The sequence below is a fragment of the Salvelinus sp. IW2-2015 genome, linkage group LG9, assembly GCF_002910315.2.
Source record: "Salvelinus sp. IW2-2015 linkage group LG9, ASM291031v2, whole genome shotgun sequence".
NCBI lineage: Eukaryota > Metazoa > Chordata > Actinopteri > Salmoniformes > Salmonidae > Salvelinus > Salvelinus sp. IW2-2015.
The window spans coordinates 9138190-9151553 of NC_036849.1; the positions used below are offsets into that span (position 1 = coordinate 9138190).

The 13364-nt window shown below is 43.9% G+C and overlaps 1 protein-coding gene across 1 annotated transcript in view; it reads left to right on the forward strand.

The window, feature by feature from the left end:
* Positions 1-13364, forward strand: part of LOC111968540 (apoptosis-stimulating of p53 protein 1) — a 35013-nt gene that overhangs the window by 3271 nt on the left and 18378 nt on the right. The window contains exons 3-4 of the mRNA XM_070445127.1: positions 1835-1954; positions 3834-3904. Of these exons, the coding sequence (XP_070301228.1) occupies positions 1835-1954; positions 3834-3904 (191 nt within the window). The remainder of the gene's footprint in view (positions 1-1834; positions 1955-3833; positions 3905-13364) is intronic.

The following is a 13364-nucleotide window of genomic DNA, read 5'->3' on the forward strand; positions in this document are numbered from 1 at the left end:
TGTAGATTTGTGTTTAAGGTTATTGTCCTGCTGAAAGGTGAATTAATCTCCCAGTGTCTGGTTGAAAGCTGACTGAACCAGGTTTTCCTCTAGGATTTTGCTTGTGCTTAGCTCCATTCCATTTCTTTTTATCCTGAAAAACTCCCCATTCCTTAACGATTACAAGCATAACCATAAAATGATGCAGCTACCACTATGATTGAAAATATGGAGAGTGTTACTCAGTAATGTGTTGTTTTGGATTTGCCCCAAACATAACACTTTGTATTCAGGACAAAAAGTGAATTGCTTTGCAATTTGTTTTGCAGTATTACTTTAGTGCCTTGTTGCAAACAGGATGCATGTTTTAGAATATTTATATTCTGTACAGGCTTCCTTCTTTTCATTCCACTAGGATTGTGGAGAAACTACAATGTTGTTGATCCATCCTCAGTTTTCTCCTATCACAACCATTAAACTCTGTAACTCTTTAAAGTCATTATTGGCCTCCTGAGTGGTTTCCTTTCTCTCTGGCAACTGTGTTAGGAAGGACACCTGTATCGTTGTAGAGACTGGGTGCATTAATACACCATCCAAAGTGTAATTAATGACTTCACCATGCTCAAAGGGAATTCAATGTCTATTTTTTTTTTACCCATCTACCAAAAGGTAGGTAGGTTGTGGTTGAATCTGTGTTTGAAATTCACTGCTCGACTGAGGGACCTTACAGATAATTGTATGTGTGGGGTACAGAGATGAGGTTAAAAAATAATGTTAAACACCCAGAGTCCATGCAACTTATTATGTGACTTTTTAAGCAAAGTTTTACTCCTGAATGTATTTATTCTTGTCATAACAAATGGGGTTGAATGCTTACTAACTCAAGACTGCTTTTCATTTGTATTCATTTGTAACAATTAATAAAGTATTGTGTGTAGGCCAGTGACCAAAATATCTCAATTTAATACATTTTAAATTCAGGCTGTAACACAACAAAATGTGGAAACAGACATTGACAGCCAGCCATCATTGAGAAATTTGACTTGGCTAATGACCCTCTCCTCTCCCCTCCCTGAACAAAAGCAGTGGTGGTCTGCCCCTGACATACAACAATGATGTTCTTGTCTCAGGCAGCCTGTACGTCCCAGACAGACAGTGAGGCGGGATAGAAAGTGGGTCAGGATGTCTCTCTATGACCCTCCAGGCTCTGGTGCTTGTTTACATACATAGCCTGTGGGCCTGTCGTCACGTAGAAATAGAATTACTGGAACAGAAAAAGCACCTCAGACCACAGCAGTTTTGTTTTTGAAGCTCAGACTGCAGACAGCAATTTGACAGTACACTCATGGGTACAATCAATATGGCCGCCGGTCCACCCACTACAGAATGTTGACTTGAATGGAATCGTAATTCTATTTCAATGTTTTCACAGCCCAAACCCGGCTGCACAGGCCAGGGAGCACATGAACACATGCCCTAGTGAGGGAAAATAGAGTAGCTAGCTACAGTGCCAATAAGGTTGGCCTGACTTTCATGGGTTCTTTACTGAAGACAGGTATTTCTCTTCATCGCGACCCAATACAGTGTGTCAGTGCCAGAGTATAGCTGTGGGGGCTTATGTGGTTTATCCTATTCTATTAATAGAAAGTACTTAGTTAATCTCTAATGATCATCAGGGCTGAGGGGCAATCAACCCACCATGTCACTTTACAATCACCAATAGATAATTACCCAAGTCTATGTGTCTAACAACAACTCCTGTTTTCTTCTCCCTCCCATAGAGTGATCCTCTCATTAGTGTTGTATATATTATAACTACAGTATATTATAACTCTGTTCTCCTTGTCCTCCCCAGAGAGAGTGATCCCCTTTGACTACCTGATGTATGAGCACCTGCAGAAGTGGGGTTCTAGGAGGATGGAGGTCAGGTTCTACCTGAGACACGAAGACTCCCCCTCAGAGAGCAGAAACCAGGGTGGGTGACTGGCCCTCGCCAGGCCTGGTCCCAGATCTGTTTATGCTCTTGCCAACACCATTACTGTCATTGTCAAGCCAAACATGACAATGAGTGACATGGAGTTATAACAGCACATTCAGGCTTGACCCATGACTTAGGCTACATCTTAAATGGCACGCTATTCCCTGTATAGTATGCTACCTTTGTACCTGAAGTGAAACTATTCATTATAGAGTGCATTACTTTTGGACAGAGGCACCCTATTCCATATAGAACATAGGGTGCCATTTCTGACGCAGACTTATTCTGTTTCTCAGTTAGCTAGTAACAGATCAGATAATATAAACCAGACATTCACTGAGAAGCCATTATCATAAAGAAGGTTCTCATGAAAAGCAGTATATTCTCTCAATTCTGGAACAGCTCAATGTTTGTGTCCCAAGTGGCACCCTATTCCCTAAATACTGCACTACTTTTGACCAGTGCCCATAGGGCTCTGGTCAAAAAGACTCAAAAGTAGTGCACTATAAATGGAATAGAATGCCATTTGGGACATACACTGTGCTTTTGTTTTGTTTCTTTGAACAGGAAGGTGTGTTTCTGTTTTGGCTCCCGAGTTCCTGTTAGAGCTCTCAATCCTGTTTTTCCATGACACATAACTGGCTCTGTCTGTCCCTTTCCACGTGGCTGAGTGTTTGTGTGCGTGTGTGTGTGTGATGGCTCTGAATGGTTGGCCTGCCTGCCTGCCTGACTGGCTTTTATGTAACTAATCTCTTTTGCGGCTAATTGGTCTCCTCGCCTGTGACCTCCTCTGACCGGTGCACCTGAGATGGATCAGAGAGAGAGACACCCAGGCCTGCAGGGTTAAGGAGGGTGGAGGCCTGGCCAGGGGTGGAGGGCAGGGGACTGGTGCCTGACTGGGACCTGACCTGTGGTGGAGGGCAGGGGGATAGTGCCTGGGGGGCATTGTACTGTAATGAGCACAAGTCGGCCCATTGAGGTTGAACATGTTAAGGCCCTGCCTGGGGGATAGTGTAATGAGGACTGGCCCATTAACGTTGAACCTCCTATAGCCCTGCCTGAGGGGCATTGTAATGAGGACCGGCCCATTGAGGTTGAGGTATTTGCAGCTGACTGACAGGATTACCCACATAGTGATTCAGGCCCAGGATTTAGGGAATTAAACATCTAGCTATTTATAGATGACACAGTTGGGGGGGGGGGCTGTTTCACCAAAGAGAATAGAGAGTCCAGGACACTGGACTGAGTGCCTGAGGGAGGGACGGTTGGGTAAACGAACCGTTTGGGATCACACGGTTAAGGACAAACGCCCCTCCCTTATGACTCTGGACTGGAGTCACATGGCACGGCGCGCCGGCCCAGCGGAGAACCAACCAATGATAATTAGACTTAATACTGGATCCTGGACAGCTCTGGCTCAGTGTTTGGACTCATTAGACCAGATCACTATCTGACTGAGGGCTCTGTGGGGGCTGTACTATACTGTTCCGCGCCAGGCATCTGCTCTTATCCAGTCTGAGACTAGTGTGACAGGGGAGTTTGGAAGTTGGTTAGGAGACCGCAATGCAGTGAGTTGTCCTAGAAGGTATGGCTGTGGTGATAGTGATCAGATGTCTGACTCGTGATAGATTTGTCCTGGGCTGTATCCTGAAGCAATTGTTATCCTGTGTAGTAGGTGTATGTCAACGTCATTTTGTTAGGAATGTGTTTTTCTCCTCATGATTTGTAGACCTCTGCGTTTCATTATTGAGTCATGTGTGATCTAGATTCTTGATTGGTCATTGTAATCTATATTGTTAACGCTGTACTGCGCTACTGTGTTAGTGACTGGTTATGTGCACTGTTGTCTGATGTAATGTCCTTCTTTGCTATTCAGGGACCCAGCTCTCTCAGGACCAGTCCAGCAAAGGCAGTAGAGGGAGCTCAGACCAGCCTTGTGAGGACAGGGTAAGTTCTCACAACACAACACACACACACAAAATGCACACATTCACACACTGCAGTAAACAAACACACTTCCTGGCATAATGCCTGCCTGCTCATTAGCTTTGTGAATGGGAAGGAAAGCTGTATGGCGTCATGATTTAGCATTTCAAGTCTTAATAATTCCTATCCATAGGGCCAAAAAAAATGTTTTTACTGTAATGCCAAGGACTTCCTCGGTCACTCTCTTTAAGAGATTTTTTTTAACTGTGAGAGAGAGGCAGAGCGTGCATTGCTGTGTGTGTGTGTGTGTGTGTGTGTGTGTGGTGTGTGTGTGTGTGTGTGTGTGTGTGTGTGTGTGTGTGTGTGTGTGTGTGTGTGTGTGCTCGATTGTGCGACTGTGGGTGTGTGTGTTAGTGTGCTCAAGTAAGTAATGCTGTGTGTGTGTGTTTTTGTGCGTGTTAGATTGTGCTCGAGTGAGTGTGTGTATTAGAGTGTGTGTGTGTCTGTTGTTGTTTGTAGAGTACAGAGGATTAGAAGAAGGCTTAGTGACAGGCATGATTACAGTTCCCTCAGAGTTTGTCCATGTGAAAACAGGAGATAAAGCTCAACTTACTACGGTCTGGCATCTCTGACCCAGGCTGGAATCCTGACTGCTTTCTTTGGCTATTATTTTTGTGTCACATATCAACAATTTCCCCTAGATGCTGTCCCCAGGCAGTGCTCAAAAGCAATTGCATTTAGTTTCACAGTTTATGATCTGAGATACTCATCTGTCACTCAAACGTTCGCTTATGTCCTTCATTGACAGCCAGTTGGTTAAGGTCTTGTAAGTAAGCATTTCACGGTAAGGTCTACACTTGTTGTATTCGGTGAATGTGACAAATAAAGTTGAATTTGATTTGAGTTACATGTGCACATCTTCAAGTTCAGATTCCGCCATGAATGTATTAAAAGAGGCAGATAACCTTGTATATAATTTAGCTTAGTAACTTAACACGTTTAGCGTCAGTGCATCTACCTTTAGTTGTGAGTGCTTTTATTCAGGACTGGTTCTCTTAGTCAGTCAGTCCTGATGGATTACAACAATCTCATGAAATAACTGTTTTAAGATCATTTTGGGGGGCTGATTGTCACGTTCCTGACCTGTTTTCTGTTAGTTTTTGTATGTGTTAGTTGGTCAGGACGTGAGTTTGGGTGGGCAGTCTATGTTTTCTGTTTCTATGTTGGTTTTGGGTACCTGATATGGTTCTCAATTAGAGGCAGGTGGTTTTCATCTCCTCTGATTGAGAATCATATTAAGGTAGGTGTTTTCACTTTGTTTGTCGTGGGTGGTTGTCTCCTGTGTCTGTGTTTGTTTGCACCATACGGGACTGTTTCGTTCGTTCGTCGTTTTGTGTAGTCATTTTCCTGTTCGTGAGTTCATCGTGTTATGTAAGTTCTTATGTTCAGGTTCGTCTACTCCGTTTGTTGTTTTGTTTAGTTTCAAGTGAAGTTCGTGTTTTCGTCTTTACTTAAAATAAATCATGTCATATCAAGACGCTGCATTTTGGTTTAATCCCTGCTCCTCCTCTTCGGATGAAGAGGAGGAGGAACGCCGTTACACTGATTCTCACTGGTGTGTGTGTGTGTGTGTGTGTGTGTGTGTGTGTGTGTGTGTGTGTGTGTGTGTGCTGAGGTTACAGTTACTGGGGTGGGGTTACTGTAAATACACTACATAACCAAAAGTATCTGCACACCTGCTCATCGAACATCTCATTCCAAAATCATAGGCATTAATATGGAGTTGGTCCCCCCTTTGCTGCTATAACATCTTCCACTCTTCTGGGAAGGCTTTCCACTAGATGTTGGAACCATTGCTGCGGGGGCTTGCTTCCATTCAGACACAAGAGCATTAGTGAGGTCGGGCACTGATGTTGGGCAATAAGGCCTGGCTCTCAGTCGGCGTTCCAATTCATCCCAAAGGTGTTCGATGGGTTTGAGGTCAGGGCTCTGTGCAGGCCAGGCAAGTTCTTCCACACTGATCTCGACAAACCATTTCTGTTTGGACCTCGCTTTGTGCACGGGGGCATTATCATGCTGAAACAAGAAAGGGCCTTCTCCAAACTGTTGCCACAAAGTTGGAAGCACAGAATCGTCTAGAATGTCGTTGTATGCTGTAGTGTTTAGATTTCCCTTCACTGGAACTAAGGGGCCTGGTCCGTACCATGAAAAACATCCCCGGACCATTATTCCTCCTCTACCAAACTTTACAGTTTACATTTGGCACTATGCAGTCGGGCAGGTAGCGTTCTCCTGGCATCCGCCAAACCCAGATTCGTCAGACTGCCAGATGGTGAAGTGTGATTCATCACTCCAGAGAACGCTTTTCCACTCCTCCAGAGTCCAATGGCGGCGAGCTTTACACCACTCCAGCCGACGCTTGGCATTGCGCATGGTGATCTTAGGTTTGTGTGTGGCTGCTCGGCCTTGGAAACCAACTTCATGAAGCTCCCGACGTACAGTTCCTATTCTGACGTTGCTTCCAGAGGCAGTTTGGAACTCAGTAGTGAGTAGTTCCAACTGAGGACAGACGATTTTTACGTGCTACGTGCATCAGCACTCGGCGGTCCTGTTCTGTGAGCTTGTGTGGCCTACCACTTCGCGGCTGAGCCGTTGTTGCTCCTAGACGTTTCCACTTCACAATAACAGCACGTACAGTTGACCGGGGCAGCTCTAGCAGGGCAGAAATTTGACGAACTGACTTGTTGGAAAGGTGGTATTCTATGACGATTCCACATTGAAAGTCAATCATTAAAGCTATTCTACTGCCAATGTTTGTCTATGGAGATTGCATGGGTGTCTGCTGGATTTTATATACCTGTCAGCAATGGGTGTGGCTGAAATAGCCGAATCCACTCTTTTGAGAGGGTGTCCACATACTTTTGAATATATAGTGTATAAATAATATGCCATTTCGCAGACACTTTTATCCAAAGCAACATTTTTGTATGGGTGGCCACAACTGGAATCCTGACATTGCAAGCGCTATGATCTAACAACTGAGACACTCAGGACTACGGTTAATTGATAACATGTAGCATGGTGTCTCTTTCTGATCAAGGGGCACTCAAGCTGCAACTCATGGGCTTGTCGTGGTTGGCTGTCAGTGGTTTATTTAAAAAAAAAATTGACAGTATAGTCTACTGTACTATGTTGATTCTTAGCAACCTCATATCTCTCTGTGCGTCATTGTCTTCACAGGGTGGAGTAGTTCACTGTCAGGAAAGTTTGTGTCTTATCAGTTATATGTAGGCCAACTCAATCCAAGCGATCCTTTTTTTTTAAGGAGATTGGAGATTTGAACGTCCTTTGATCTTTTTATGGGTTTTCAGACAGTATAGGCAGATGTTAGGGGGGAGACACTGAAGGATGAATGACTGGTAGGAAGGGCTAAGCCGAGACCCGAACCCTGTGGATGGGCATATGTGGTCCAGAGTCTAGAGCGTTACAACTCGACCAGACTGAAAGTTGAAAGTTCAGTGTGGAGACAGAGGCAACTTTGGGAGAAACAGAAGTTGCCTACGCCAGCACATTGTGCTGATCTCATTGTCTGTCAGTGTCTTTCCCTCCTCTTCTTTATCCTCCCTCTCTACATCTCTCTGTATGTTCATTTCCTTCCTCCCTTTCTCCTAGACATGAAGTGTGCTGCCTCCACCCTCACATGCTCCTGCTACTGGATGTGTTGTAAGGGAGTGAGCTGTGGCTACAACAGAGCAAGGCTCAGGCAGCAGTGGTTGGATGGACCCTTATGGCTGACATGACACTGACACCTTTGTTTGCACAACTGTGTGTAATTATAGAAATAACAGCGGGGTTAGGGAATAACTTTGATTATGTCAAAACAGGTCAAGGGTTTGTTGATAAAGATTATTATCTGCTCTTTTTCCATTGTACATTTGTTGGGGGGGTGGGGGAATCAAAACTGAAGACAGTTTAGGTGTCATAATGATTAGGTCCTTAGAATTGGGATTTGTGTGTGGCGCAAGCAGCAACTGTACATACCATTTATGTTTGAGACTGACTCTGAGGTTCTATTGAGAATGACATTTATTATGCAAGAAGTGTAATCTGTATTTCTGAGATCACAGCAATTTTAGAATATGATGCATGAAAGCGCTGGAATGATTGGCGCGAGATTAATACAAGGTTTTGTTTCCCCTAAATTTCCATTAAGTGCATTATCAGGAGGGTCCCAGTACCTGTCCGGGAGACAGCTGTGGCGCAGAGACTTTATGGCAGCAGGAGCATGGGAAAGGGAGGGGATGTTCTCGTACTGCAGTCCGGCTCCAGCAGCATAGAGAGGAGAGGAGGAGCGAGAGAGGGAGAGTGAAAAGAACTGCTGGCACGTCAAAATTGGACAAATCCCTCACAGGGGAGAAAAACTTACGCAGTCACAAAGTCACGTCAGCGACGAAGAATGGGCGCTTTTGAAACATGTTTGAGATGTTCTTATAACCAACGTACATTTTTTTAAAGGTAGCTAGGGGTGTTTGTTGTAGGAACATATAGTGTGACCCGTTACTCGCCAGGCTAAATGGATGTGACAACTATACCGGTCCATCTCATCCCGACTGAGTCACGGACTTGATTTGCCCTCCCTGTTTACGGAATGCGCACGCTGGTTTACATGTTCTAACGTGACACGAGGGGAATAACAAACCGTGCTCCTTGAGCCATAGGAAGAGACTCGTAAATCACCGCATCGGACAAGTGCGAAAGTTGCGATAGGAATCGGTGCATTGTCATTCATTGGCTTGGTGACCGGGGCTACGTTGGCTGGATGAGTAGAGGAACGATTTGATTGAAAAGAATGGAGTGGAAACATGTTGAGGCTGTACAGGAATTTACAGTTGAAGGACAATGCAGCAAAATTAAGGTGCGATCTTGCAGAATTACCTGGGACGCCCACCAGGTAATAAAACCAATTTAAATGAGATCTCTGTGATGTTTTGTCATGGTGTAAAGTTTCTCCGGGCAGGTCACATATTGTCTGCCTATATGTTTTCATGTGTTTTTATTGGTTTGTATAGCATTTCATTGTATGCCAAATAGGCTATAAAGGCTAGGAATGGTAACATAAGGCATGCATAAAAAGCTAATAATATAATTGATTTAATTTAATTTAATCTTTATTTAACTAGGCAAGAAAAAGATATGCCCAAATCCCTGATGATTAGGCTATTACATGTTTGAATATCAGCATTTTTATGGATTTTACTGATCATGCAATATGTCATAATTGCATAATTAAATAAATTATTGTCAAATGGCACTGATTTAAAAAATAGCTGCCCGTTAGTGTGTGTAATTGAAATATGTAAGAGATGTTCTATAGCCTACATCTTTTTCTTTAGGATCCCCATTCATGTGGGGTGTGATTAAAACGACATATGATTTAAGCTAGTGCTATAGTCATACCTATGATGACGATGAGACAGCCTATAGGGAGGAGGTCAGACACCTGGCAGTGTGTTGCCAGGACAACAACCTCTCCCTCAATGTCAGCAAGACAAATGAGCTGATTGTGGACTACAGGAAATATAGGGCCAAGCACGCCCCCATTCACATCGACGGGGCTGTAGTGGAGCACACAACCAACACAGTCGTGAAGGGGGCACGACAACACCTCTTCCCCTTCAGGGGCCTGAAAGTATTTGGCATGGGCCCTCAGAATCTTAAAAAGTTATACTGCTGCACCATTGAGAACATCTTGATTGGCTGTATCACCGCTTGGTATGGCGACTGCTTGGCATTCGACAGCAAGGCGCTACAGAGGGTAGTGCGTACGGCCAAGTACATCACTGTGGCTAACTCCCTGGTATCCAGGACCTCTATACAAGGGGGTGTCAGAGGAAGGCCCTAAAAATGGTCAAAGACTCTAGCTACCCAAGTCATAGACTGTTTTCTCTGCTACCACACGGCTAGCCTTACCGATGCTCTGGAACCAACAGGACCCTAAACAGCTTCTACCCAATGCCTTAAGACTGCTAAATAGTTAGTTAAATAGTCAACCAAATAGCTACCCGGACTTTCTGTATTGACCCTTTTGCACAAAATTTTTGACTCATCACGCATTCTGCTGCTACTGTTTATTATCTGTCACTTTATTCCTAGTTATAAACTCAGCAAAAAAAGAAACATCCTCTCACTGTCAACTGCATTTATTTTCAGCAAACTTAACATGTGTAAATATTTGTATGAACATAACAAGATTCAACAACTGAGACATAAACTGAACAGGTTCCACAGACATGTGACTAACAGGGGGGGGGGTCAAAATCAAAAGTAACAGTCAGTATCTGGTGTGGCCACCAGCTGCATTAAGTACTGCAGTGCATCTCCTCCTCATGGACTGCACCAGATTTGCCAGTTCTTGCTGTGAGATGTTACCCCACTCTTCCACCAAGGCACCTGCAAGTTCCCGGACATTTCTGGGGGGAATGGCCCTAGCCCTCACCCTCCGATCCAACAGGTCCCAGACGTGCTCAATGGGATTGAGATCTGGGCTCTTCGTTGGCCATGGCAGAACACTGACATTCCTGTCTTGCAGGAAATCACGCACAGAACGAGCAGTATGGCTGGTGGCATTGTCATGCTGGAGGGTCATGTCAGGATGAGCCTGCAGGAAGGAAACCACATGAGGGAGGAGGATGTCTTCCCTGTAACGCACAGCGTTGAGATTGCCTGCAATGACAACAAGTTCAGTTCGATGATGCTGTGACACACCGCCCCAGACCATGACGGACCCTCCACCTCCAAATTGATCCCGCTCCAGAGTACAGGCCTTGATGTAATGCTCATTCCTTCGATGATAAACGCGAATCAGACCATCACCCCTGGTCAGACAAAACTGCGACTCGTTAGTGAAGAGCACTTTTTGCCAGTCCAGTCTGGTCAAGCGACGGTGGGTTTGTGCCCATAGGCGACGTTGTTGCCGGTGATGTCTGGTGAGGATCTGCCTTACAACAGGCCTACAAGTCATCAGTCCAGCCTCTCTCAGCCTATTGAGGACAGTCTGAGCACTGATGGAGGGATTGTGCGTTCCTGGTGTAACTAGGGCAGTTGCTGTTGCCATCCTGTACCTGTCCCGCAGGTGTGATGTTTGGATGTACCAATCCTGTGCAGGTGCTGTTACATGTGGTCTGCCATTGCGAGGACGATCAGCTGTCCGTCCTGTCTCCCTGTAGTGCTGTCGTAGGCGTCTCACAATACAGACATTGCAATTTATTGCCTTGGCCACATCTGCAGTCCTCATGCCTCCTTGCAGCATGCCTAAGGCACGTTCACACAGATGAGCAGGGACCCTGGGCATCTTTCTTTTGCTGTTTTTCAGAGTCAGTAGAAAGGCCTCTTTAGTGTCCTAAGTTTTCATAACTGTGACCTTAATTGCCTACCGTCTGTAAGCTGTTAGTGTCTTATCGACCGTTCCACAGGTGCATGTTCATTAATTGTTTATGGTTCCTTGAACAAGCATAGGAAACAGTGTTTTAACCATTTACAATGAAGATCTGTGAAGTTATTTGGATTTTTACGAGTTATCCTTGAAAGACAGGTTTCTGAAAAAGGGACGTTTCTTTTTTTGCTGAGTTTATGTACAGTACCTATCAAAAGTTTGGACACACCTACTCATTCAGGGGTTTTTCTTTATTTTTTTACTATTTTCTACATTGTAGAATAATAATGAAGACATCAAAACTATGAAATAACACATTTGGAATCATGTAGTAAGCAAGAAAGTGTTAAACAAAATGTATTTTATATTTGTTTGCTTTGATGACAGCTTTGCACACGCTTGGCATTCTCTCAACCAGCTCCATGAGGTAGTCACCAGGAATGCATTTCAAGTAACAGGTGTACCTTGTTCAAAGTTAATTTGTGGAATTTCTTTCCTTCTTAATGCGTTTGAGCCAATCAGTTGTGTTGTGACAAGTTAGGGGTGGTATACAGAAGATAGCCCTATTTGGTAAAATACCAAGTCCATATTATGGCAAGAACAGCTCAAATAAGCAAAAACTACTTTACTTTAAAACATGGTCAGCCAATCCGTATAATTTCAAGAACTTTGAAAGTGCAGTCGCAAAAACCATCAAGCGCTGTGATGAAACTGGCTCTCATGAGAGTGTGCAAAGCTGTCATCAAGGCAAAGTGTGGACTTTTAAGAATCTCAAATATAAAATATATTTAGATTTGTTTAACACTTTTTTGATTACTACATGATTCCATATGTGTTATTTAATAGTTTTGATGTCTTCACTATTATTCTATAATGTAGAAAATAGTGAAAATAAAGAAAGACCCTTGAATGAGTAGGTGTTCTAAAACTTTTTAACCGGAAGTGTAGGTGCACAGGTCGAAAGAAATTTGAGTAATCAAGGTGACAGACATTGACATATTCAATTCTGCCATGCACACTCTTGCCTGGATTTATCTGATCTACAGTGTAATCATTAGTCCAACAGTTGCAAACGAGAGTTTCTGTTGGACAAATTTAGGAATGTTTATCCCCGTTTTGTTCTGTTTGCTTCCATTTAAGAAACGTTTTTCAACAGAATCGGCTAAATGAATGCACCCCTGATCACACACAGACACAGTTCACTTTCATAGCAGCCACATAAAAAAAACATGGTCAATTTGGACTTTGTATTCCTTCTCGCATCTACGCGCTCTCCTCTCACATTTTTCCTTCACTTGTGGACTTCAGTGCACAATACATCAGCTTTCTGTGACCAGGCGAAAAAACCTATCCAGGCCAAACCTTGATATCATAATTGCTAACCGCTACACACAGCCTACATCGTTGTCACAATATTATTATTATATGTGATAGTCAACATAGCTACTAGAACAGTGTACAGTCAGCAGCAAGCAGTTACACCGGCAGGCCCTGTGGCAAGAAATTAATAAAAACCAAAAGCTTACCTTGACTTGGAAGAATTCCAGTGTTGAACAGCCATAGCCAGCTAGCTAACATAGCGTCCCTCTCTGTTTGAACCGGGTGTTTGAGTAGGCTAAACTAGCTAGCTGCATTCGCTAGCTAAATAAGTGAAAGTGAAATACAACAACATCTCCCTCACTCTCTCTTGCCTCTCCTAATTTGTTCAAAACTGTTTAACTAGTGCTTTTCTCTCTCTTTGAGTCAACTATTCAACATATTTTATGCATTGCTAGCTAGCTGTAGCTTATGCTTTTAGTACTAGATTCATTCTCTGATTCTATGATTGGGTGGACAACATGTTAGTTCATGCTGCAAGAGCTCTGATCGGTTAGAGGACATCCTCCGGAAGTTGTCATAATTACAGTGTAAGTCTATGGAAGGGGGTGAGAACCAAGAGCCTCCTAGGTTTTCTATTGAAGTCAATGTACCCAGACGAGTACAGAAACTAGCTGTCCTCCGGCTACAACATGGTGCTACCCTACAGAGTGCTGTTGAGGCTACTGTAGA